We start from the raw sequence: 24,484 nt of genomic DNA, 5'->3' as shown, positions 1-24,484 counted from the left end.
AGAACAATTACACTTTCTAGACAAAGCTCTTGTGTCATTTTAGTGTTAAATCTGACGCGAGTACTCTACTTCCTGTATGTAGTGTATGGATGCATTTCAACGGATCATTTTAATCACAAACATGGTGGAATGTTGACACTCGGCCCTCGGCTCCACACATGTTGACGTGGAGGTGACATTGAAAGTTTGTTTAAAAATAGATTCTGCTTCTCGCTCCTAAAGGCCTCCATGATTTCCAAGTAAACACGGTCTGCGTTGGGTTTACCTCCACTAGAGGGCAGTGCAGATGGACACGGAGAAAGAAAAATACATTTTCATTCTATCTATATACTGTGTATATACTGTGTATATACTGTGTGTATATATATATACATATATATATATAACTATGAATTTTGACACAGAATTCCCTCCGAACTTCCATAACTCTATGATCTCTGCTGCTCAGCCGTGGGCTCCTCCTAGATGCTGCGGTAGGACTGGGGCTGGCCCTGGGACAGGGGGGACTCGGCCTGGGGGAACAGGGCCAGCCGGCTCTTCAGGGGCCGGCGCAGCAGGAAGCGGGTGGAGGTCACCAGGTCCCCGTAGCCCTGCGCGTGGGAGAAGGCGTACGCTGAGCGCCGGGTGCTGATCCGCCGGACCGGAGGGCGGCGGGGAGACGGCGCCGGCAGAGCCTCCCTCCCGACCTTGTGTCTCACCTGGAGAAGGAGGGGGAGAGACAGATGGACAGACAGACAGACAGACAGATAGATAGATAGATAGATAGATAGATAGATAGATAGACAGACAGTTGATAGATGGTCAGACAGACAGACAGATAGATAGATAGATAGACAGACAGTTGATAGATGGTCAGACAGACAGACAGACAGACAGACAGACAGACAGATAGATGGATAGATAGATAGATAGATAGACAGACAGAATGACAAAAAGATAGAAAGACAGGCAGATAGGCAGACAGATAAATAATTGGTTAGATAGATAGAGAGACAGATAGACAGACAGTATGACAGATAGACAGATATGGTAAAATACCATAGGGTTAGGGTTGGGGTGAACCTTTGCCCCGATGGAAGAGTGTCAGTGACATTGGACCATTAGCGACACGTGGCGCACCCCTAAAGGCAGCCATAGGAACTGCACCGATGTCTCCAAACGTGGCGCTCCTCTGCCACGATGGCTTCTTCCCCCCGTTCCCACATGCCGAGGTGACCACACCCTGCGTAGCCTGGCTGCTTCTGTCTCTCGTCTCCCACAACCTGCCGCTCGTGGTTGTACTTGCATATCCAACTCTGATTGGCCAGTTCCTGGCGGGACCGCACGCCGCTCCCAACCGCGGCTCGTTTGGATATACGTACTATCACTTATTTATGACAAAGTATGTTCCTGATAAAGAGTTAAGAAGTAGACCACACAGAAGCCAGATATCCATTGGTTTCTCATCTAAAACGGTCAGTTTAAAAGTTTAACAACATCCCCCTGTGGCGCACAGGCTTCACCCAACTACCATCATCAATGAAATATAATTTATCGTACCTTGAAACATCTTTTTCTGTCAAACAATTTTTGACGTGAGTATGGCGGCACTGGCGCCTTATGTGAAATAGAAACCAACTATTAAAGTCAGGCACGACTGTCAGTGCAGAGAGGTTTTTGTGTTTCCACTTTCTTACTTTATCGTTGATGGTGGGCCGCAGCTGGGTGAGCAGGAAGCGGAAGGTGACCACAGGCAGAGCGCAGAGGAGGGAGGTGAGCAGGATGGTGAGCCAGACGTTGGGCTGGTTCAGGGAGTTCCTGGCGGTGCCTGGAACAGCAGCGGGACACCCCTTCAGCTAGAGCGCCGCGGCGATGAAAAAAGTTTGGCTCTTTTTGGAGATTCTGCCCCTCGCGAGTGACCCAGGGAAAAGATTTGTTCGGTTCGATCCGGGTCGCCCTAACGAATCAGAGGGGTCGGCTCGCAACAGACTCTTTCTCCTGAGTGACTCCACACTCCTGAGTCACTTAAAAGTATTGGTTCCCGTTTTACCAAAAAGTACCTCCTCGCTTTTGAGGACTTTTTTCTCGGGGACCGGGAACTATCTACTAGTGGAACCAATTTTGCAACTCAGTTACCTCCTGTGATAAAAAAAAGGCCTAAGTTCCTACACTCCTACCAGGAACAGTGTCTTCCTGGTTCCTGCGGGGGAAAAACCCCTTATCAAGTCGTAAAAAATGTGACTCTCTGATTCCATTATAAGTCTGCTATTTCGATTATTTTCACGTTGATGGGACGATGTTGGGGGTGCAGCGACTCACCGATGAAAGGGAATGAGGAGGTGAAGATGAGGAACATGCCGTTGCTGTACATGGTGAATGTGATGGCAAAGTAAGCGGACAAACTGCCCCACACGAAGAATTGGTTTACAGACGTCCAGTAGTTGGTGTCCAGACACAGCTTCAGGAAACAAAATCAAGCAGACTCATATTTCATATTGGTCACGTAGGTGCGTCTGTATGTGTTGGTTTGAACATGTTGGTTAAGGCCTGGGTGATATATCGTTATGGAGTCGACACGGTGATAATGAGAGCGACCAGGTTGTGGACTGCACCCACTTACCTGTATGTTAACGGCGATGAGCAGGCAGGTCTGTGCCAGCAGGGCGAAGGACTGGTAGTCCACGATGTCGCGGCCGTCGTCGCGCACCGTGTCGTACATGGCGCCCCAAGGAATGAAGAAGAGGATGAGGGAGCTGTAGCAGCTGTGCAGCATGCAGCGGACAAAGGTCTTCTTGTTGAAGTAGAGGTTGAGCTGCCCCGGCGAGTAGAGCTGAGGGTACTCGAAGCTCCAGCGGTCGTTCACATCCTGCACACAGGGAGATTGGAGGGTAAGTAGGTAGGTAGGTATGTAGGACTTAGGTAGGAAGGAAGGAGGTTAGGTGGATAAGTTTGTAGGTATGTAGGTCGGTAGTAAGGTAGGTAAGTAGGTTGGGAGGTAGGTAAGTAGACATGTAGGATTTAGGTAGGAAGGATATAGGGTAAGAATATAAGAATGTAGCTAGGTAAGTAGGTAGGAAGGTAGAGAGGTAGGAAGGTTGGATTTAGGTAGGAAGGAACGTGGGTAGGAAGGAACGCGGTTAACTATGTAGGTATAGTATGTAGATAGGTAGCTAGGAAGGTATGTAGGTAGGTAGGTAGTAAAATAGGCAAGGAGGTAGGTAGTAAGGTAGTTATGTAGGACGGTAGGTAGTCAGGTAGATAGGTAGGTAGGTATGTAGGATTTAGGTCGGAATGAAGGAGGCTAGGTAGATAAGATGGTAGGTATGTAGGACGGTAGGCAGGTAGTAAGGTAGGTAAGTAGGTAGGGAGGTAGATAATAAAGACGGTGAGTAAGTAGGTAGGTCGTAAGGTAGATATGTAGGATGGTAGGTAGGTAGGAAGATAGGTAGGTCAGAAGGAAGGTGTTTAGGTAGGGCTGTAGTAATGTGGACAGGTAGTTATGTATGATTTTGGTAGGAAGGAAGGAGGTTAGGTAGATAACTTGGTAGCTATGTAGGACGCTAGGTAGACAGTCAAGTAGGTAAGTAGGTAGGTAGGTAGTAAGGTATTTAGGTAGGATTTGGGTAGGAAGGAAGGAGGTTAGGTAGATAAGTTGGTAGGCACTTAGGATGGTAGGCAGGTAGTAAGATAGATAGGTAGGTACAGTAGGTAGGATTTAGGTAGGAAGGAAGGAGGTTTAGTAGATTAGATGGGAGGTATGCAGGACAGTAGTAAGATATTGTTGGATGTAGTATGGCGCTTAAAATGGCGCCTGTAAGAAATAATATGGCGCTTGCCTAAAATAGCGCCTCTGGTTGGAAAATGTCCCTTTGTGACCAGTTTTGCGTGCATGCTTTATTGCACGTACACAGTTCTTTGTGATGCCTATAGCCTTTTGTGACGACTTGCTTAGGGGAGACTGTATAACGGTCTTTGTCGTTGTTGTCTTTTGGCTCGTCTCTTCGTCTTTGACATTGCTAATTGACCCTGCTGCAGTGGCGCCAATAAAGGATCCATTTTGCATCGCACCCGTCTCCATCTTATTGAGGAAGCTCCACACATCAACCAACCTGGGAGGGATCCGTTTTCCAGATCCCAACAGTTGTTAGGAAGGTAAGTAGGTAGGTAGGTTGTTTAAATTATTACCTGGTCAAAGAGACTCATGCCCAGCACAGGCAGCGCAGTATAAACCAGGTTGTACAAAGTGATGAACCACTCATCGTACACAGTCTGTAGGAGAGAAGAAGTCGTTGTTACACTTATATTCAAGGTGTTGTTAAAGTACAGCTTCACTGTTTTTCACCAAGCGCTTGGGGCTAGGGCTAAAATGCTGGTTCCTGTCATTCATAGCTGTTCACAACTCACCACACTTTAGAATTTATAATCTAACCATCCACACCTTAAAAAACCTGTTTAATCTCCTCGTCGAAACATAAGTAGCTCACAATATTGTCAGACAGTCTTTATATGTTATACTGGCAGGAAAAAGTGTCGAAAAATGTACATTTGATCAGGTTTTCTTGGTTTTATTATTTAAGCTAAATGGTTAAGAGACTTTTTTTCCTGTGAGGTGTGGGGGTGGTGTGTTTTGAGCAGCCACACCTCTCTTGGGTCTAGGTAATTGAGCCTGGGATCAGGGGTGGCTGTGCATCTGTTGCTTGTAGAGCATTCAACAAGGTAACAGGTAAAACCCTTAGTGTGCCAGCCATGAAGCATTTTTTCCAATTTATAGTGACAATTGGAAAGCCAATTCTATATTAGTTGCTTATAATTATAACAGTCAATAATGGCACTAATATTTAACATCACATTCCCACTCACCTGGGCAGAGAAGCCGCAGAAGAAGGCGTACCAGAAGTGGACGAAGGTGAAGGTGAAGTTCTTGTAGAAGAAGTAGCGCAGGAAGCGGCACATGCGCAGGTAGGACCAGCGTCCGTGCACCAGCAGGAGGCGCTGCAGGAAGCGGAACTGGGCGAAGGAGAAATCGCTGGACAGCACGGCTTGCATGCCCTCCTGCCCGCTGATACCCACACCGATATGAGCGGCTGATTGGTGGAGAAGAAGTGACGGAAAATACAGTAGCTTTATGTAACTGAACAAGGTAAAAATATGGGTACCATGGGTACTAACATTGATGAATGACAATAAAAATAAAAGTAACACTAGTTAATCAAGCAGGTAGTTTGGTAGATAAGTAGCGTGGGTAGGTGGGTAGGTAGGAAGGTAGGAGGGTAAGTAGGTAGGAAGGTAGGAATGTAGGTAGATAGTAGGGTACGGAGGTAGATAGGTAGGTACTAAGGAGGTCGGAAGGTAGGTGGGTAAGTAGGTAGGTAGGTGGGTGGGTAGGTAGGTAGATAGGAGGGTAGGTGGTAAGTAGGTATGTAGGTTGGAGGGTAGATAGATTGTAAGATAGATAGGTTGGAAGGTAGGTAAGTAGGTAGGAGGGTAGGTGGGTAAGTAGATAGGAAGGTAGATAGATAATAAGGTAGGAAAGAGATAGGTGAGTAGGAAGGTAGGTCGGAAGGTAGGTGGGTAGGTAGGTAGTAAGGTAGGTACTAGGTAGGTAGGAAGGTAAGTAGGTAGCTAGGTACTGTAGGTAGGAGGGTAGATGGGTAAGTAGGTAGGAAAGTAGGAGGGTAGATAGATAATAAGAAAGGTAGATAGGTAGGTAGGTAAGAAGGTAGGTAGGTGGATACGGTAGAAAAAAATATAGATATGTAGCTACCTAGGTAGGAATGTAGGATTTAGGTAGGTAGGAAGGAAGGAAGGTAGGTAGGAAAGAAAGTAGGTAGATGGGTAGGTATGTAGGAACAAAGTATGTAGGTAGGTAGGAAGTAGCCTAACAAGGTATAAAGCCCTTTAATGTTGATCAGCATCCCTGTAATTTGACCCTGTCGTAGGGCACCGTGGGTCCTACTTGATGACAATAAAAATACAGTGGTACCTTGAGTTACGAGCGCACTAACATATGAGTTTTCTGAGTTACTTTTATTGATTTGCGAGCAAAAATTTGAGTTAGAAGGAGCGAGCTTCAGGTGCACCGCCGCGGTGGGCGTGGCCAGCGAATGCGGCCGCATCCCGCGTCTCACTCCTTCACTTCACGTGGTGAACTGAGCGTGGAAGCTTCTCTTTTGTCTATTGTGCTCGCGACTTGTGCTTTTTGTGCAGTTATTTTGCCAATTTTCTTTTTCCAACCATGTGTCCAAAAAATAAAGTGCTGAGAAGAAGAAGCGGATGATGTCATTGACTTAAAGCGCAAAATAATAGAAAAACATGAGCGAGGTGTGCGTGTGATGGAATTGGCGAGGCAGTACGAGCGTAGTACTTTTACCATATGTACCATACTGAAGCAGAAGGAGACTATAAAGGGTACTACGCCAGCCAAGGGCGTTAAAGTAATGTCTAAGCTGCGGACCACTGTCCATGAAAAGATGGAGAATCTGTTGTGGGTGTGGTGGACGGAGAAGCAGCTCGCAGGAGATAGCGTGACGGAGGGTTTCATCTGCGAGAAGGCAGAAGAGAAGAGAGATCTACACATTGTCTTTAATTGTGTTTTATTATGTTTTTATACAATATTTGTTATTCATAAATACATTTTTCTTATTTAAAAACACATAACAAAAAAAAATTGGGGTGGTTTTTTGGGGGCTGGAACGGATTAATGGCATTTCAAGTAATTACAATGGGGAAAATTGATTTGCTATATGAGCAGATTGAATTACGAGCTCTGTCACGGAACGAATTAAACTCGCAAGTCAAGGTACCACTAGTATATACCTCAAATTTATGATTTTCATGAATTAATTTATGCGGAAAAAATAGGAATCCTTATGCGGCTTAATCAGCCGATATTGTACAAAAACACATCAAAATAGAACACAAGTTGGAGTTTATATGACTTACAAGACCTAACTCTGCACCTAATTCAGATGACTCAAGGTTCCAAGCACTGCAACAGTTTTTCAACAAAATCCTAAAATACAATGATAGGATTCAGCTACAGTAACCTCAGTAAATAATGCTGTTTTCACTTTTTTGAGTAAACCGCAGCAATCTAAATGCTGAAGGCGGCATTTAGATTGCCCATATTGTCCATATGTAAAACACGGGGGATGGAGGGGTTAGGAAAGACTTTTAAGGTACGTTTATTTTCCCAAACTTGGCAACTGACTACATTTTTGGACCGTCTTTAAGACAATTTGAGTTCTCATCAATCTCTACGTTCAACATTTTGCGCCCTAGTGCTGCGGCTTGTGAAGTGTTCCGTGCCCTGGCTCTTCCTGGGCTCGCAGGCGTCCCACGGGGGTGGAGGTCGACGCAGCTTACCCTTGATCATGCTGACGTCGTTGGCCCCGTCACCGATTGCCAGGGTGACGGCCTGCTTGTACCTCTTGACCAGCTCCACCACCTGGGCCTTCTGCAGGGGGGTGACCCTGCAGCAGATGACCGTCTGACACATGCACGCCGTCCTCAGCAGCTCCATCTGCAGGTCCTTCTCCAGGGCGTAGGCCTGGGGATTGAGGGTGGAGACACGTCGGAGAGGAGTGAGGTGGAAGGGTTTGGGAGGTGAGAGAAGTGAGATAGAGGATGAGGAGCATTATACGCAGCCATACTGCATTTAAATGTGAAAATGTGAAAAAATGTTAAAATTCTAATGTACTGTATATGTCAGTGGATATGGGGCTGGGAGATGAGTGTACTGTATGGCCTCAAGGTGACGAGTCCAATACACAACAAACCACATCCACAACAAGGTGGTCTGGACTCTGGAGCAGTCATAAAATAACACTCGAAAAATATTATTTATTTTAACTCTCATAGAAAGGCCCTAATCAACTGTAACGAGGATTAGTTGAAATTTGTTTGTAGTAGTTCAAGGCTAACTTGAAATTCAACAGAAATAATGATAAGATGTGATTTTATGTGATCCTTGTCGCTCGGCCAGAACTACAATATTTACTTTATATGCTTACTAATTTTGCTTATTGCTTTGTTCTTTTTTTTTCCAATTTATTTAATTTTATTTAAAAAAAAACTTTTTTTTTTTTTTTTTGCTTTCTTTATTGTTGTTGTTGTTGTTAGTGGTGTTGTTGTTACCAGACTGTGCCCGTTGATGACCAGTCCGTATTCTCCGTCCACGCTCTCGTCCTCCAGCGTCTCCATCTTCTGCCTCCAGAACAGTCCGGCTCGCTGCTTCACCACAGTCCCTTCCTCTGAACTGTCTGGAGACATCTTGCTCCTGGCGCTCCTGGACACATTTCACATCTTTATTTTCAGGATTACTTTAAAGAGCTCGTCTTCCTGGGGTCCAAGACAACATTGCACTATGACACAAAATGACATTAATAACTGACATGTCAAACACATGGTACGCACCGGTAGGTAGGTACATGTAACCACCAGTAGATAGGTACATGTAACCACAGGTAGGTAGGCACATGTAACCACCGGTAGGTAGGCACATGTACGCACCGGTAGTTCGGTAGATGTACGCACCGGAAGGTAGGTAGGTACATGTACGCAACGGCAAGAAGGTACATGTACGCACCGGTAGATAGGTGCATGTAACCACCAGTAGGTAGGTACAGTACATGTACGCACCGGTAGGTAGGTACATGTACGCACCGGTAGGTAGGTGCATGTAACCACCGGTAGGTAGGTACATGTACGCACCGGAAGGTAGGTGCATGTAACCACCGGTAGGTAGGTACATGTACGCACCTGTAGGTAGGTACATGTAACCACCGGAAGGTAGGTACAGTACATGTACGCACCGGTAGGTAGGTACATGTACGCGCCGGACGCTAGGTACATGTAACCACCGGTAGGTAGGTACATGTAACCACCGCTAGGTTGGTACATGTACACACCGGTAGGTAGGTACATGTAACCACCGGTAGGTAGGTACATGTACGCACCGGTAGTTAGGTAGATGTACGCACCGGAAGGTAGGTGCATGTAACCACCGGTAGGTAGGTGCATGTAACCACCGGTAGGTAGGTACATGTACGCACCGGAAGGTAGGTGCATGTACGCACCGGTAGGTAGATGCATGTACGCACCGGTAGGTAGGTTCATGTACGCAACGGCAGGTAGGTGCATGTAACCACCGGAAGGTAGGTACAGTACATGTACGCACCGGTAGGTAGGTACATGTACGCGCCGGAAGCTAGGTACATGTAACCACCGGTAGGTTGGTACATGTATGCACCGGTAGTTAGGTATATGTACGCACCGGTAGGTAGGTACATGTACGCACCAGTAGGTACATGTATGCACCGGTATTTACTGTACAGTATGTACCGACATTGCATTTCTCCGGTGCAGTACTTACTGCAGCTCTGCCTTCACTTCCTCTGCTGTGTTGGCTGCAATAATAAATATATCCTTCATCTCCTCTCGCAGCATGTTGCAGGAATAGCCAATGTTCTCTGCAGTTTCTGTATTAATACAAATATATTCAAAATATTAAAAATCTAAAATATAATTTTTTCGATTGGCAGAACGATGAGGGGATTTTTGAACTTAGAATAATAATTACTAGTAAATACAATTATAATCGCATATGGTAAGCACTGTGTGTACTGTGTATATATGGGTGTGGGCCCCACCTTGTTTATCTCCAGTCAGAACCCAGATCTTGATGCCGGCGCGTGCCAGTTGCTCGATGGTCTGAGGAACTCCGTCCTGCAGCTTGTCCTCCACCGCCGTGGCTCCCAGCAGCTACACCACACAGCGCACGGTCATCACAAACAGCAGCGCATGGAGAACGCTCATGTTACTATCTTGGTTAGTGAGGCAAGACTCGCAGACGATTCGCCAGTCTATTAAATGACTCGGGAGTTTGAATCACTCCAGCGAAGCGTGAATCTTCAATTCCAACACTGAACAGGATGGCCACACCAAATTAAAGTTCAAGTCAAATAAAGTGTCGAGGCGTGGGGTAGAATTCATAGTCAATTTGACAGATTTATTCTTTTCATGCCATCAAAATAAATGGTATTTTCACCGGTGGAAGGGGGGAGGTGCGGACACCCATGTTGGACAATGGAGTCTGCTATCTTAAAGGCACTGTAGAGGGCACTTTACACCTTTTTCTCTATGGTAGAGGCACCTAGAAAACACCTTCTCGGCGTTTCTTCGACCCAATGGGCATCGTGGGAGCGGCCGCCATCATGTCAGAGAAGCAGAAGCGCAGCAGGACACTGTGGCATGATGGCTTCCGACGCTGCTGTCACATGGTCAAGTCCCGGGTTTTCCACCCAAAATCAGATCACCCCCGGGCACTTTTAAACTCGCCCTGGGTATCAACCTCACAAGTCCTTCTCCAGCGGCTTATCTCTCGAAGCCACTGAGCCTCACGAAACATGGCCCAAATCTTCTGATGAAAGGAACAAGCACTTGGTTTGAAAGAATCAGGACTTGAACCTGAACCTTGAACACTTTCTCCAGCAAAGGGACACCTACAGGGCCTGGCTACACATGTCCGATTAACTGAACCTGTTATTCATATTCATATTTATTTATGTATTTGTCAACCACACACACACACACACACACACATTTTTTGTCTGGTGCACCCGACCTTGATTGCTCTTTTGTATCAACCCTAGCGGCACCTAGAGGGCACTTCCTCACATTTACTCTAGTGTAGGGCCACATATAGGACGCTTTATGTTCTATTTAGAAAAGAGTCACCCTATAGGGCACTTTAACGTTTTCTCCATCGTAGGGGCACCTGAGAGGGAACTTTGTAATGTGATCGCTATCATAAGGGCACCTTGGAGGGCGTCGTTGAGGCACTCTAGAGGGCACTTTATAACGTTTTCTCTATCGTACGACATCCCAAAATTCTCACGACATCAATTAAAGGTAACGTTTTTTCTGACATTTATTTTAACCTTTTATTTTTAGGCTTATAAGCTGTCGAGCGTGGCGAAATTTGGTTTCAGGCCGACCCAACGACCAGTTCTGACTTGATGAGCTGGTCGGACTGAACGACGGACGAAACGTGCATGCGAGAGCCAGATCGGGGGAGAAGGCGCGTGGTGTGAACAGGGCGTACGAGCCAAACGCAGACGGTAATCCCGTTCAACCAACCATCAGGTCTTTCTCGATCTCTTCGTAGAGCTCGTCCAGCCGCTCTTCTCGTCCGTCCATGGCGATGCTGGCCTCATGGTGGCGCTGTCTCCACTCGTCCATGTAACGCTCGTCCAGGTCTCTGTAGGCCAGAGCCAGCGTCCGCAGCCCGTCGCCAGCGTACTCCTGAGGGAGCCATAGAATCACTTTGTACCAGGGTTTGTTTTAGTTTCATTTTGCCAGTTATTTATTACACAGTTTATTATTATTTAAAAAAAAAATCTCGTTAATTTAACTTCTAGGTTTACTGTGACTTTCCCGTTTTATTATTGTTTACCGTTTACATCTATTATTGTTTTTTTGCCATTTGTTGGGTTTATATTTGATGTTGATCATTGGGTTTTACTGTTCATGACTGTTCATTATCTTTGGGTCCAATTTCTGGTTCATTATGTTGTTAAATAACTGTATTATTTATTGTTCTTGCCCTGTCTGTCTGTCTGTCTGTCTGTCTGTCTGTCCGTCTGTCTATTGTATCTATCCATCCATCTATCTATCTATCATTCCATCTATCCATCCGCCCGTCCGTCCGTCTATCTATCTATCGATCTGTCTGTCTGTTAATAAATTAATCTAAACGTGGTCTTATATCACAAAATGACTTGAGACTTTCCACATGAGTTGTTGTGTTTCTTAATGTCACTGGGATGTGAACTCACGTTGAGGTGTCCGGTGGTGACCTCCATCAGTTTGCTGCAGGAGGGGTGCAGCCGCTCGTAGATGATGGTGTCGGCTCCTTTGCAGAACAGTATCAACTTCCCCTCGGGGCTCCGGACTGGGAACCGCATGATCCATTCATAAGATTAAGGAGAAGATTCTGACGAAAATCCCACATTTTTGATGCAAAACGGTATGAAAACATATTGTGCTTTGAAAAGCCAGAACCTGCCTCTGCATCTAAACCAGTGGGTCCCAAACTGGGGTCTAAGGCTCTGCTTAGCGGCCTGTGAAGGATAAAATAAGATAAGCCCTCATAAGCACCTACATGATTTTCCCAATTAAATACGTAATTCATCATAATTATTGTTATTATGATTGTTGTTGTTGTTGTTGTTCTTCTTCTTATCATTATTATTATTATTATCACTCTAGATATTACTCTAGATATACCCTATATATGTACCAAAATATAGGGTGTAAATACCTATACTAATGACTTATTCTGTGCATAGAACCACACTTTGTATATTCCATATATTTCTATATATTTGGCTGTTATTATTATTTTTCATTATTCATTATTATTATTATTATTATTATTATTATTATTATTATTATTAGCAGTAGTAGTAGTAGTAGTAGTAGTAGTAGTATAATTATTAAATAATTAATAATTGCAACAGTACATTTGTCCTTGGTGTTTCCATATTTGGTCGCACCTATGACGGACATCCTCTTGCGGACGTTGTTGAAGTCGAGCACGGCCAGGAGGTCATAGGTCACCTCGCGGCCCAGCTCCACCAGGTGGATGGACTCGGGCGTCCGGGAGCGGAACACAAAGCCCAGGTTCCGGGCAGCGGTGACCAGCGCCCCCTCGTCCGGGGACTGGGCCTGGTAGTTCAGCTCTCCTAAAACATGGAATATGAAACATATCAAGAAATTATATTAATTTCTATACTAAAGAACCCATGGAACTACGGAAGTAACGAGGTATGGATAATACTGTTGTGAGGAATACTGTGGGTTCTTTTCACCAAGGATAATAAAAAAATAGATTTATAAATAAACAAATAGATAAATTATTATTTTTTGTTTAAAATATGTGAAAAAAAATTAGGTCATGAGAACACAAATCCCTTATTTGTCTAGAAACTTTCATACACAAGTTCAAGTTCAAGTTCAAGAGATTATTTGTCACATACATACACATACAACATGCGCAAAGAAGGTTATCAAATAATAATAATGATAATAATAATAACAATAATAATGGTAATAATAATAATAATAATAATAATAATAATAACTTTTCTTTGATATGATAAAATCAATCGACAATCGATTGATTGGTGGAAACCATAGTTTACAGTAAAATGAGCCCTCTGCTTTTTTTCCTGTTCCTCCTCGGGCATGACAGTGTGTATTATTATTATTATTATTATTATTATTATTATTATTATTATTATTATTATTATTATTAATAGTAATAATATTAATAATAATATTGTGAACATTATTAACATTATTGTTGTTTATATTTTCAATGCAGTAATACAGATCTCACCCTCCTGCTTCTCCTCGGGCATGACGGTGTGACACAGGGCCAGCAGCCTGAAGAAGGCCTGGGCCTCGAAGTCGCCCTCCCTCACCCGCTCCACCAGACTGCGGTCGTGGAAGATGAATTTTGGGTCGGCCAGATGGTTCCAGGAGAAGTCCACCCTCTCTGTTTTCTGCACAGAACACATGGAACATTGGGTGTAGTTAACAAGGGGTTAATTCATTAATATTCATTACTAAAGTCGTTATCTGTGAGATGAGTTTGTTGAAATTAAAATTCCAAAATTTGAGATTTCACTTTTGAATTCCACTCCACCAGATTCCAAAGCAATAATAATAATAATAATAATAATAATTATTATTATTATTATTATTATTATTTTATTATTTTATTATTATTATTATTATTATTATTATTATTATTATTATTATTATTATTATTATTATTATTATTATTATTTTATTTTTTTATTTTTTTATTATTTGTCCACTAGAATTGATATGTAATGCTTGCAAGTATTACATATTTTGTTCTTCATCCAAGAGATGCAAACCTATAGGTAAAGCCAGTTAACTTTTATGTGTGGGCCTAGGGGTCTCTGAAGGAATTGCTGGGGGTCGACATACAATTTATTTTGGTTTGTAATTGCATTTTCAGTATAATATTTTTCTCAACATATAGAAACTCACTATCACTAATGAAGTACATTTTATTTCTGTGTTTCTGTATTTCTGTATGTCAATCAGATACGTTTAGGAACCCCTGCTTTACGCTAACAAGCATGAATGCATCACTGATGGATCGTGTTTTTCCAGTGGTATATGACATCACAATATTTAAGTACAGTACATTGACTTTAGAAGATCTCCAGACCGGATCTCCGGGGCAAGGATTTCCCCCTGACAAGGTCAGATGTTAATCTAGGAATAGGTAAATAATTGTAAACAACAAGTAAAACAAGGTTTTTTTGATTCATTTCTTGCACTGCACTGTGACTTTTATGCATGCTATGTATTCAAATTTTTAACTTTATGCCTTCTACTGTATCTATTCTATTTTTTAACTTTATGCCTTCTATGTATTCTATTTTTTACTTTTATGTGTTCTATTTATTCAATTGTTTTACTTTATGCATTCTATGTCCTTTCATAACGGCTTTCTTTGGCTCTTTGTCTTAATGCTTTTCATGTTCTATGTAAAGCCCTTTGAATTGCCTTGTTGTTGGACTCTCTTGTTGTTGTGCTCTACAAATAAACTTGCCTTGCCTTAGATAAATGAATATATTGTATAGTCTTTTAATACTTGTATTTGGATATAATGCTGAATGGAGGACCTTGACAATGACCAGAGTACTTGTCCTAAGACTATTTTCACTTCTTGTTAAGTATATGAGTACTACTATATCTACTAAATAACTAGTTTATCACTGCTTCCCGGTGTTTTCCACTCACCTCGGTAATTTCAACCCTCTGGCCAGAAAAGTCAAACAGCTCCCCTGGGTGAAAGGAACAAAAGCCACATCTCAACAACTACCAAATACTTACTCATATTTACTTAGACTTAGTAATATCACTACCAGTTGCCATGGTTGCTCACCGTAGGACTTCCCATTGATGGAGCACTTGTTGAAGGTCATGATGTTCTGTGTGAGCGTCCCTGTCTTGTCACTGAAGATGTATTTGATCTGGCCCAGCTCCTCGTTCAGGGTGGTGGTCCTGGCCTGGGCCGGCGTGTCATTTTTGGGGTAGTACATCTTCCGGTCCCAGTCTATGTAGAAGCTGTTTCCGAGGCGGATGATCTCCACACTGCCAGAAAACCAAAAAACATGCATGGGAAGACAGACGGGCACAAAAATGCAAATAAATATGTGACGATAAACAGATGTACAGACATACAGTGTATGTATTTGACAGGCAGGCATCTCTGTGTGTTGATCTGAAATGTAGTTAAAGGCTGGTCGGAGGTTAGGTAGGTAGGTAGGTAGGTACCGTGTTAGGTAGGCACCTTGGTAAGTAGGTAGGTAGATAGCTGGGTAGGAAGGCAGCGGGGTAGGGAGGGAGGTAGGTGGGTAGGTAGCTAGGTAGGTAGGTGGCTGGTACAATGTTAGGTAGGCACCTTGGTATTTAGGTAGGCAGATAGCTGGGTAGGAAGGCAGCGGGGTAGGGAGGGAGGTACAATGTTAGGTAACTACCTTGGTAAGTAAGTAGGTAGGTAAGTAGGTAGGTAGGGTTAGCGTACAGGTAGGTAGGTACCATATTACGTAGGTGCCATGGTAAGTAGGTAGGTAAGTAGGTAGGTAGGTAGGGTTAGGGTACAGGTAGGTAGGTAGGTACCATGTTAAGTAGGTGCCTTGGTAAGTAGGTAGGTAGGTAAGTAGGTAGGTAGAGTTAGGGTACTGGCAGGTAGATACCATGTTAAGTAGGTGCCTTGGTAAGTAGGTAGGTAGGTAAGTAGGGAGGTAGGGTTAGGGTACAGGTAGGTAGATACCATGTTAAGTAGGTGCCTTGGTAAGTGGGTAGGTAGGTAAGTAGGTAGGTAGGTAGGTACCGTGTTAGGTAGGTGCCTTGGTAAGTAGGTAGGTAGGTAAGTAGGTAGGTAGGGTTAGGGTACAGGTAGGTAGGTACCATGTTAAGTAGGTGCCTTGGTAAGTAGGTAGGTAGGTATGAAGATAACTGGGTGGGGAGGTAGGTGGGTAGAGGAGGAGGTAGGTGAGTAGATCTCTATCAAAACTTGAATCCCTTGGAAGAGCGGTGGTGGTGCGTTTCCCACCTGACGTAGAGGGAGATGGGCACCACGGTGTTGAGGATGATGACGTAGGACCAGAAGGTAAGGAAGGCGGAGAAGGCGGCGTTGACCCCCGGTGGTCGAGGGAGGAAGGCGGTGAACACGGAGCCCTCCATCACCTCCCACACGCCGTTACCCACCGCCAGGATGGAGCACATGCAGCCCAGGAAGCCGAAGATCTGACGGGGCAACCACCAACATACAGGCAGCAGTTAAATCAAATATTATCATTTATTACACTTAGTATAATACATAATATAATAACATAATAATATGTATATAATTTCACATACACAATTATATGGGCGGTAGGTAGAGATAGATAGGAGATTTACATGCGAGTCACGCATTCACAACTCAGAGCCGACTCTTCTGTCTCTCATTCACCCAAAGTTACACCGACTGAATCAATCGAAAGACAGAGGTGGAAAATTGAACGAACGGTTTGACTGAACCAGTCGTCTGGAGTGGAGTCTCCAAGAAGAGTCAAACTTTTCCTCACTAGAGCGTGCGCGCGTCAGACTCACACAAAGCACGAGCACGTTCATGAGGTGGTCGATGCTTGTCCGCTTGAACGTCGTCTTCCCACAGTTCTGCATCAGCTTGGTGTCCGGACCTGGAAGCCGGACGCGTCTCAGATTTTACTGGAAAATGATCTTTATTCATACTCTGTCGTTTGGGTTTGATGCCTGTGCGGCAGGTACAGAGGTGTACATGTGGATGGTGGATGCAGGTAGAGGTGGAGGGAGCGCAGCAAGGCAGCAAGCTAAGCAGGAAGCAGAGGGGGAAGCAAAGAGGGAAGCAAAGGGGAAGGAAAGGGGGAAGCAAAGGGGAAGGAAAGGGGGAAGGGAAGGGGAAGGAAAGGGGGAAGGGAAGCGGGAAGCAAAAGGGGAAGCAAAGAGAACGAGAGACTGGCTGCATTAATGGCCTACCCAAAAGGGCGTGGAAGCGCGTGGCGCCGTCCAGTTGTTTGACAGAGCGATCTCCCAAAGCTACGCATCGTCATTTACAGTTTTGTAAAAATTCAAATCTGTACTAATTTCTTTCTTTATTTTAAATATTTTTGAGGTACCAACACTCACACTAAATTATAAACTATGCAAAGAGTTCAAAGAGTTTCCATAAAAGTAAAACAAAAGTTAACAACCCTAGTAACGTGTTGCTTTCTAAATGAATTTTGAATCAATAACGTAACTAAATAAATTGTTAAAGCAGCAATGAGTAACTAACTAATTACTCAGTAGTAGTAGTAGTAGTAGCAGGAGTAGTGGTAGAAGCTGAGTATTTTACCTCCAAATATGACCAGGCCAAAGCACTGGCGTTCCTCGGTGTGCAGCCTCTGATCAGTAGTAGTAGTAGTGGTAGTAGTAGTAGCAGTAGTATTTGTAGTAGTAGTAGCAATAGAAGTAGTAGCAGAAGTAGTAGTAGGAGTAGTAGTAGTAGTAGTAGAAGTAGTAGTAGTAGCAATAGTAATAGTAGTAGAAGTAGTGGTAGTAGTAGTAGTATTGGTTGTAGTAGTAGGAGCAATAGTAATAGTAGTAGAAGTAGTATTGGTTGTAGTAGTAGGAGCAATAGTAATAGTAGTAGAAGTAGTGGTAGTAGTATTAGTTTACATTACATTACATTGATCAGACGCTTTCATCCAAAGCCACTTACAATTATTCAAACAGCGACGGACGCAGCCATCAGGAGCAATGAGGGGTTAAGTGTCTTGCTCAAGGACACTACAGCATGCTAGCAGGAGGAGCCTGGGATCCAACCAGCAACCTTTAGATCACTAGACCACCAGCTCTACCTCCTGAGCTACCATCCCCATCCATAGTTGTAGTAGAAGTAGCAATAGCAATAGTAGTAGTAGTAATGGCAGTAGTTGTAGTAGTAGGAGTAGCAGTAGTATTGTTGAGTGTTTTACCTCCAAATATGACAAGGCCAAAGCACCAGTCGGTGTTCCTCAGCGTGCAGCCTCGCAGCAGGACCTTGTCGTTGTCCAGAGCGAAGGTTTGTCCGTTCACACTCAGAGTTCCCTTGAATTTGTCCAGACGGTTGTTAGGAGGCTCACACCGCACCTCCCCTACAACCCAGGGACATGGTTATTATCACCTACCTACTGTAGCTACCTACCTACCTAGGTACACTCCTACCTCACTATTTACCTACCTACCTAGGTACACTCCAACCTACCTAGGTACATCCTACCTAACTATCTACCTACCTACCTACCTACCTACCTAGGTACACTCCTACCTACCTCACTATCTACCTACCTACCTAGGTACACTCCTACTTACCTAGGTACACTCCTACCTAACTATCTACCTACCTACCTACCTACCTATCTACCTACCTGGGTAGACTCCTGCTTAACTATCTACCTATCTACCTACCTAGGTACACTCCTACCTAACTATCTACCTATCTACCTACCTACCAAATTATCTACCTATAGTACCTAGGTACACTCCTACCTACCTACCAACCAACCTACCTACCTACTTAACTATCTACCCACATACCTAATTACCTTCCTACCTACCTTCCTAATAACCTTTTTCATCTACCTACGTACCTACCTACCTGCCAACGTACCTACCTACCTACCTACCTGCCTATGTATGTACGTACGTACCTACCTACCTTCCTGCCTACGTACGTACGTACCTACCTACCTACGTACCTACCTACCTACTTAGTACCTACCTACCTACCTACCTACCTACCTACCTACCTACCTACCTACCTACCTACCCACCCACATTGCGAAACTCCTAGGAGTTCCGCAAACAACTCAGCTGACGGCAATGACTCCTGAACCAGGAACCAGGACAACGAGTCCTGAGCTCTCGTTCGGAGTTGGGAGTCACACACGCTCCCCAAGATCAAATCATAAAACAATATTTATTTTGCGGGGGGGGGCGGGTCCCAAAAGAAATGTCGGCCTGGTGTAATCGATCCCTTTAATCCCAGGTTAGAGCCCTCTCACCGTTGAAGCGAGCCAGGGCCTGGATGGTGTCGGCCATCTCCCCCGTTACCGTCAGAGCCTGCTTCACCTTCAGGTTGGTCTCACTGGAACCACAAGCATGGAACTGAAGAGAAATGCTGCGTAGGGTGCGATAATCCACATTCACATCTCTCTGTATAGTTTAACTTTTTATTCTCTAATTAAGGATAAAAACAATACCTCAGTCAGAATATGAGTTAAATCTATTCCATAGGTTTTGCATGTTGAAGAAATGCTACTTGTTGTCCATCAAAGTTAAAGAAAAGAAAGTCAACAAAAAATATATATACAGTATACAGTATGTTGTATATTAGTGTATATGAGGTAGTATGTATGTATATATTAGCTAGTTAGTTCTAGTGGTTCCTTGTTCACCGTACCAATATCCAATAATTCGACTGCATACTCCTGCATAGGCCTGAAATGCCAGTGGGGAACACTGGCATTTCAGGACTGCAGCAGAGTGGTAAGTTTCTCAGTAGTACAGCATTCAGGGAGGTTTTGCACGTCATCTGATCAAATGGAACTCGTGTAAATTCATCACATACCCATCTAACTCCGCTGTTTCGATGTACACCAGATTCAGAGGCTCACTGCTGGACAGCAGGAGAAGATCAGCCTGAGATACAAGCAATGCCATCATGAGTGTTAAACACATGGTGATCTTGTGATGACACGTTAGCATAAGGGCTTTGGAGGTCAGGGACTCAGTTGGACTACGATGAAATCCATAAAACCGCACTGGCTATAAATAAAAGTTAAACAGACTTAATCTCTCTACACGTTTAAGGAATGCACAGCTTTTCGACAGCTTTGTTATCTAGTTACTTACTGACCGTGACAAATTGATTATTTTGCAGTTTGATGATGTCGCCGACTTGAACATTCATCCATTTTTCGCTCCTCAGCCTTATGGACGAGAAATACATTTCAATACCACAAAATGCACGCAAACACAGCATGACAAAGCACAATGAAACATTCAAAAATGAACCAAAAAATACAACATTCAGTCAAAACTGCTTCATTTGCTTGTGTTTTGTCTATTTGCATGTGTTTTCTTAAGCTGCAGTGCGTTGAGCTCTCAGGGCCACCGTAATATATCATTTTATTTTGCAATACATGAGAGGATGACTCATTTTTGACATGTGCATGTGTCACCCCTTTATATCAGTGTTATTTGTAATTAGATGCTGAAAGTATTGTGATAACAATTTTTAATTGACACATTAACTGAAAAACATATACAGTACGTCAATGTTCCATACATGAAAAATATACATTTACACTGTATGAGGGTTATCTGCTGCCACTGTATATTCGTAAATCCTACTGGAACCTTTCCGACAACGTCTAGTGGAAATCTGACCAACTATTGTGCGATTTGTTTGTCTGTAGATGTAATATATTACACAGGATTTTAGATCATAAAGTACATCTTTACAGTTCATCTAAACAGGGACTCACTCTCCATCGATAAGGACGTCCACCTGCCGGTTATTCACCTGCTTGTCACTTTTGTGCCTGTTCTGCGGTTTGGACAGGTCCGAAGGGGAGAGGGCGAAAAACAACAACAATATACACATAAAATAAACAAACGAAAGAAACTACAAAAAACAAAACAAATGTATTAACAACTTGTATTGACAGTTGTTTGATGTCACAAGGTAGTTCTTTGAGGTCAAACCAGTCATTTCAAGTAAATAAATAAATCTAGATCATCACAGACAGACAGACGGATGGACGGACAGACAGACAGACAGACAGACAGACAGACAGACAGTTTTTCTCACTATGTCGTCGCTGCCGTCCTTGGCTGCAGTGATGCAGAGCACCAGGAGCAGAGGAACCACGGTGGTGAACCAGGACAGGGAGGAGATCTCTGGGATTAACTGGGATGAACATAAAATCCCAGTTTAGATTGAAAATGACATTTTTAGAACCACTTTGATCACAGTTAACTAGTACTTACAGAATAAGATCATTTATATCATATATTTACATTATTAGATTCAAATGAAGTATATTATTGCTGCAATATGTAATGTCTTGATTCATTTCATAAAATAAAGAGACAGTAATCACATCAATACTGTATATAATATCATATATATCATATTATGTTACAATTCATTGAGACAAATAGGGAAGGATGAGGGGAGGAGATGGAGGGAGGAGGCGATGTTCACCTGGAGGATGAGCAGGAATAAGAAGTAGGCGTTGGCCAGCCTCTGGAACTGCTCAAACAGGTTGAGCGGCAGGAAAGTGAAGATGTTGTACTTGGACGTTTTGATGGCGTTGTTCTGAGACACAAGGGAACAAACACATTAGTAAGAATAAGGTGACACGCACAATAAACTGTAGTACACATTATAATCACAACCATTCATATTAAATTCATGCATTTAGTCACTGGATTGCGTCCCTTGTGGAGCGTGTGTTGTCAGACAACTTGACGGCGCCACGTACTCCCTTATTTGGACGGCCTATCACGGCAGCCAGTCCCTCCTGCTCTACCTGCTTTGCTTGCTGTGTTGCTGCGCTCCCTCCACCTCCCCTGACTCCACCTGTATTTCCTTTTTTTGTTCAAATATATTTTTCTGACTACTGTTACGATAGATGTGTACATATGTGTTATTTCTTATCTCATTACGATTCATATATCTTTCTTAACTCTGCTGTTTGTGCTGCTGTAACGGCGGAATTTCCATTCCCCGGATTAATAGTCTTTTCTATTATATTTAGTCTTATCTCAACTCATCTAATCATCACCAATCTTGTGCATGTTTTGGTGTTGTTGTTTTGGCCTTGGAATTTGAATTACTGTAGCACATTCTGTGGTTTACATCAAATTGCTTTACCAGCATTTCCATTCCTCCACATATATAAACATGTTGAGGAGGGTTGGTTTGCGTTCGTCTCACTCACCGCATACTGATAGGAGAGGTTCAAAGGTCTGTTATTAGCATGCAGGTACCTCTCCTCCTCTAAGAAAGGAAATCAGATTATTATTATTATTATTATTATTATTATTATTATATTTATTATCAATAAAAATAATAATAATAATTTATCATCGTCTTTGTAACTAAGGGAATGAGTGAGCCACAAGGAATTACTCATAATACACAATCACTACTACGATAAACACCAGGAACCCCTCCTGCAACTACTGTTAATACTACTGCATTTGTTATTATTATTATTATTATTATTATTATTATTATTAATAATAATAATAATAATAATAATAATAATAATAATAATAATAATAATATTAATAATAATAAAAATAATTACATAATATTGACACATATAACAGCATGCAAAATAACATATATCTGATCTACTTTGTGGTTTTACAATTTTACCTTTTAGTTTCTTTTTTCCGCACAGTGAAGCAAAACAAGACAATAACGATCCCATCTTCAGCTCGGTTCTTCCATATCACACCTATGGAAAGAGAGAGAGAGAGAGTGAGATCATCAAGCTGCAGCCATGGCCATTCCTCATGTGAGACACAAACAAAAGCCAGATGAGTTAAAAAAAACAGTGTAATAAAGATCCAAAGAGGAAGAGATGATGCCGTCACACCGTGAAAGGGGAAATTGGGTAATGTGGCCGACAGAAGTGTTTCATGTACTAAACCTCAGCTAAAGGTGTGTAAATCTGATCTGTACGTGGGTAAGTCAGAGTAGGTTTGTTAGGGTTAGGTCATTCATACTTACTGCTATTCAAATTTTTAAATGTTAAGTCATTTGAAACATGATGTGAAATGCTCTTCACATACTTACATACAAGTACAAGTTTGTACTTTGTTTAATGGCTCCACGTGCTCCTTACCGTATAGGGATGTTATCAACTTGAATTTTACATTTTTCATTGTATAAGAGTCACTGCATGTTTTCATAAAAACTATGATTTATCTTGCTATGAACCAATAAAGTAAATGTAACTATCCTACCCTGACCAAACGTACCCTAACCAAACCCAACCTAACAGAGCTAAACCTGACCCAACTTTAATCTAACCTAACCCGAACATAACCTAACCTGGTCTAACCTAACCTACCAAAGCTAGCTAGGCCTCGCATAACACAACCTCATTTTAACATAACTTTCCTTTACTTAACACAACACAACACAACGCAACACAACGTAACGTAACGCAACGCAACGCAACACAACACAACACAACGCAACGCAACGCAAGACAAGAGAAGATAAGACAAGACAAGACAAGACAAGACAAGACAACACAACACAACACATTGTAACGCAACGCAACACAACGCAACGCAACGCAACGCAACGCAATGCAACGCAACGCAACGCAAGACAAGACAAGACAAGACAAGGTAACGTAACACAACACAACGTAACGTAACGTAACACAACGTAACATAACACAACACAACGTAACGTAACACAACGTAACGTAACGTAACACAACGTAACGTAACGTAACACAACGTAACGTAACGTAACACAACGTAACGTAACACAACGTAACGTAACACAACGTAACGTAACACAACGTAACGTAACACAACGTAACGTAACACAACGTAACGTAACACAACGTAACGTAACACAACACAACGTAACGTAACGTAACGTAACGTAACGCAACACAACGCAACGTAACGTAACGTAACGCAACGTAACAACACAAAACAACACAACATAACATAACATAACATGACATGGCACGACGTAACACAACACAACACAACGTAACGTAACGTAACGTAACGTAACACAACACAACACAACGTAACGTAACGTAACACAACGTAACGTAACACAACACAACGCAACGTAACGTAACATAACGCAACGCAACGTAACACAACACAAAACAACACAACATAACATAACATGACATGGCGCGACGCAACACAACACAACACAACACAACACAACACAACACAACTCAACATAACACAACATAACATAACATGACATGACATGACGCGGCGCAACACAACACAACACAACACAACTCAACTCAACATAACATAACATGACATGATGCGACACAACACAACTCAACATAACATAACATGACATGACATGACGCGGTGCAACACAACACAACTCAACTCAACATAACATAACATGACATGATGCGACACAACACAACTCAACATAACATAACATGACGCGACGCAACAAAACGCAACGTAACGTAACATAACATAAAAATCCATTTAACTTATCTTCCCTCAACCTAACTCAACAGAACTCAACATAACATAACAAAACAAAACAAAACATACCAACTTGACATAACATAACACAACACAACACAACGCAACGTAACAT

At 42.8% G+C, this 24,484-nt stretch overlaps 1 protein-coding gene across 1 annotated transcript; it reads right to left on the bottom strand.

Annotated features, from left to right (window-relative positions):
* Positions 1 to 461: 461 nt before the first annotated feature.
* LOC307243068 (phospholipid-transporting ATPase ID-like) lies at positions 462 to 22,030 on the bottom strand (the record flags this gene model as incomplete). Its single annotated transcript, XM_080017719.1, has 27 exons — positions 462 to 698; positions 1,161 to 1,310; positions 1,677 to 1,807; positions 2,299 to 2,437; positions 2,600 to 2,845; positions 4,165 to 4,248; positions 4,840 to 5,063; positions 7,345 to 7,528; positions 8,116 to 8,266; positions 9,353 to 9,458; positions 9,630 to 9,741; positions 11,119 to 11,283; positions 11,817 to 11,932; positions 12,537 to 12,725; positions 13,382 to 13,547; positions 14,827 to 14,870; positions 14,972 to 15,180; positions 16,145 to 16,338; positions 16,687 to 16,775; positions 18,072 to 18,230; positions 19,140 to 19,222; positions 19,706 to 19,776; positions 19,994 to 20,066; positions 20,625 to 20,686; positions 20,951 to 21,049; positions 21,347 to 21,460; positions 22,019 to 22,030. 27 exons carry the CDS (start codon positions 22,028 to 22,030, stop codon positions 462 to 464), a joined length of 3,609 nt encoding a protein of 1,202 aa, XP_079873845.1.
* Positions 22,031 to 24,484: the final 2,454 nt, after the last annotated feature.

The sequence above is a fragment of the Zeus faber genome (assembly GCF_960531495.2).
Source record: "Zeus faber genome assembly, chromosome: 17".
NCBI lineage: Eukaryota > Metazoa > Chordata > Actinopteri > Zeiformes > Zeidae > Zeus > Zeus faber.
This window is presented reverse-complemented; position numbering and strand designations above follow the sequence as displayed.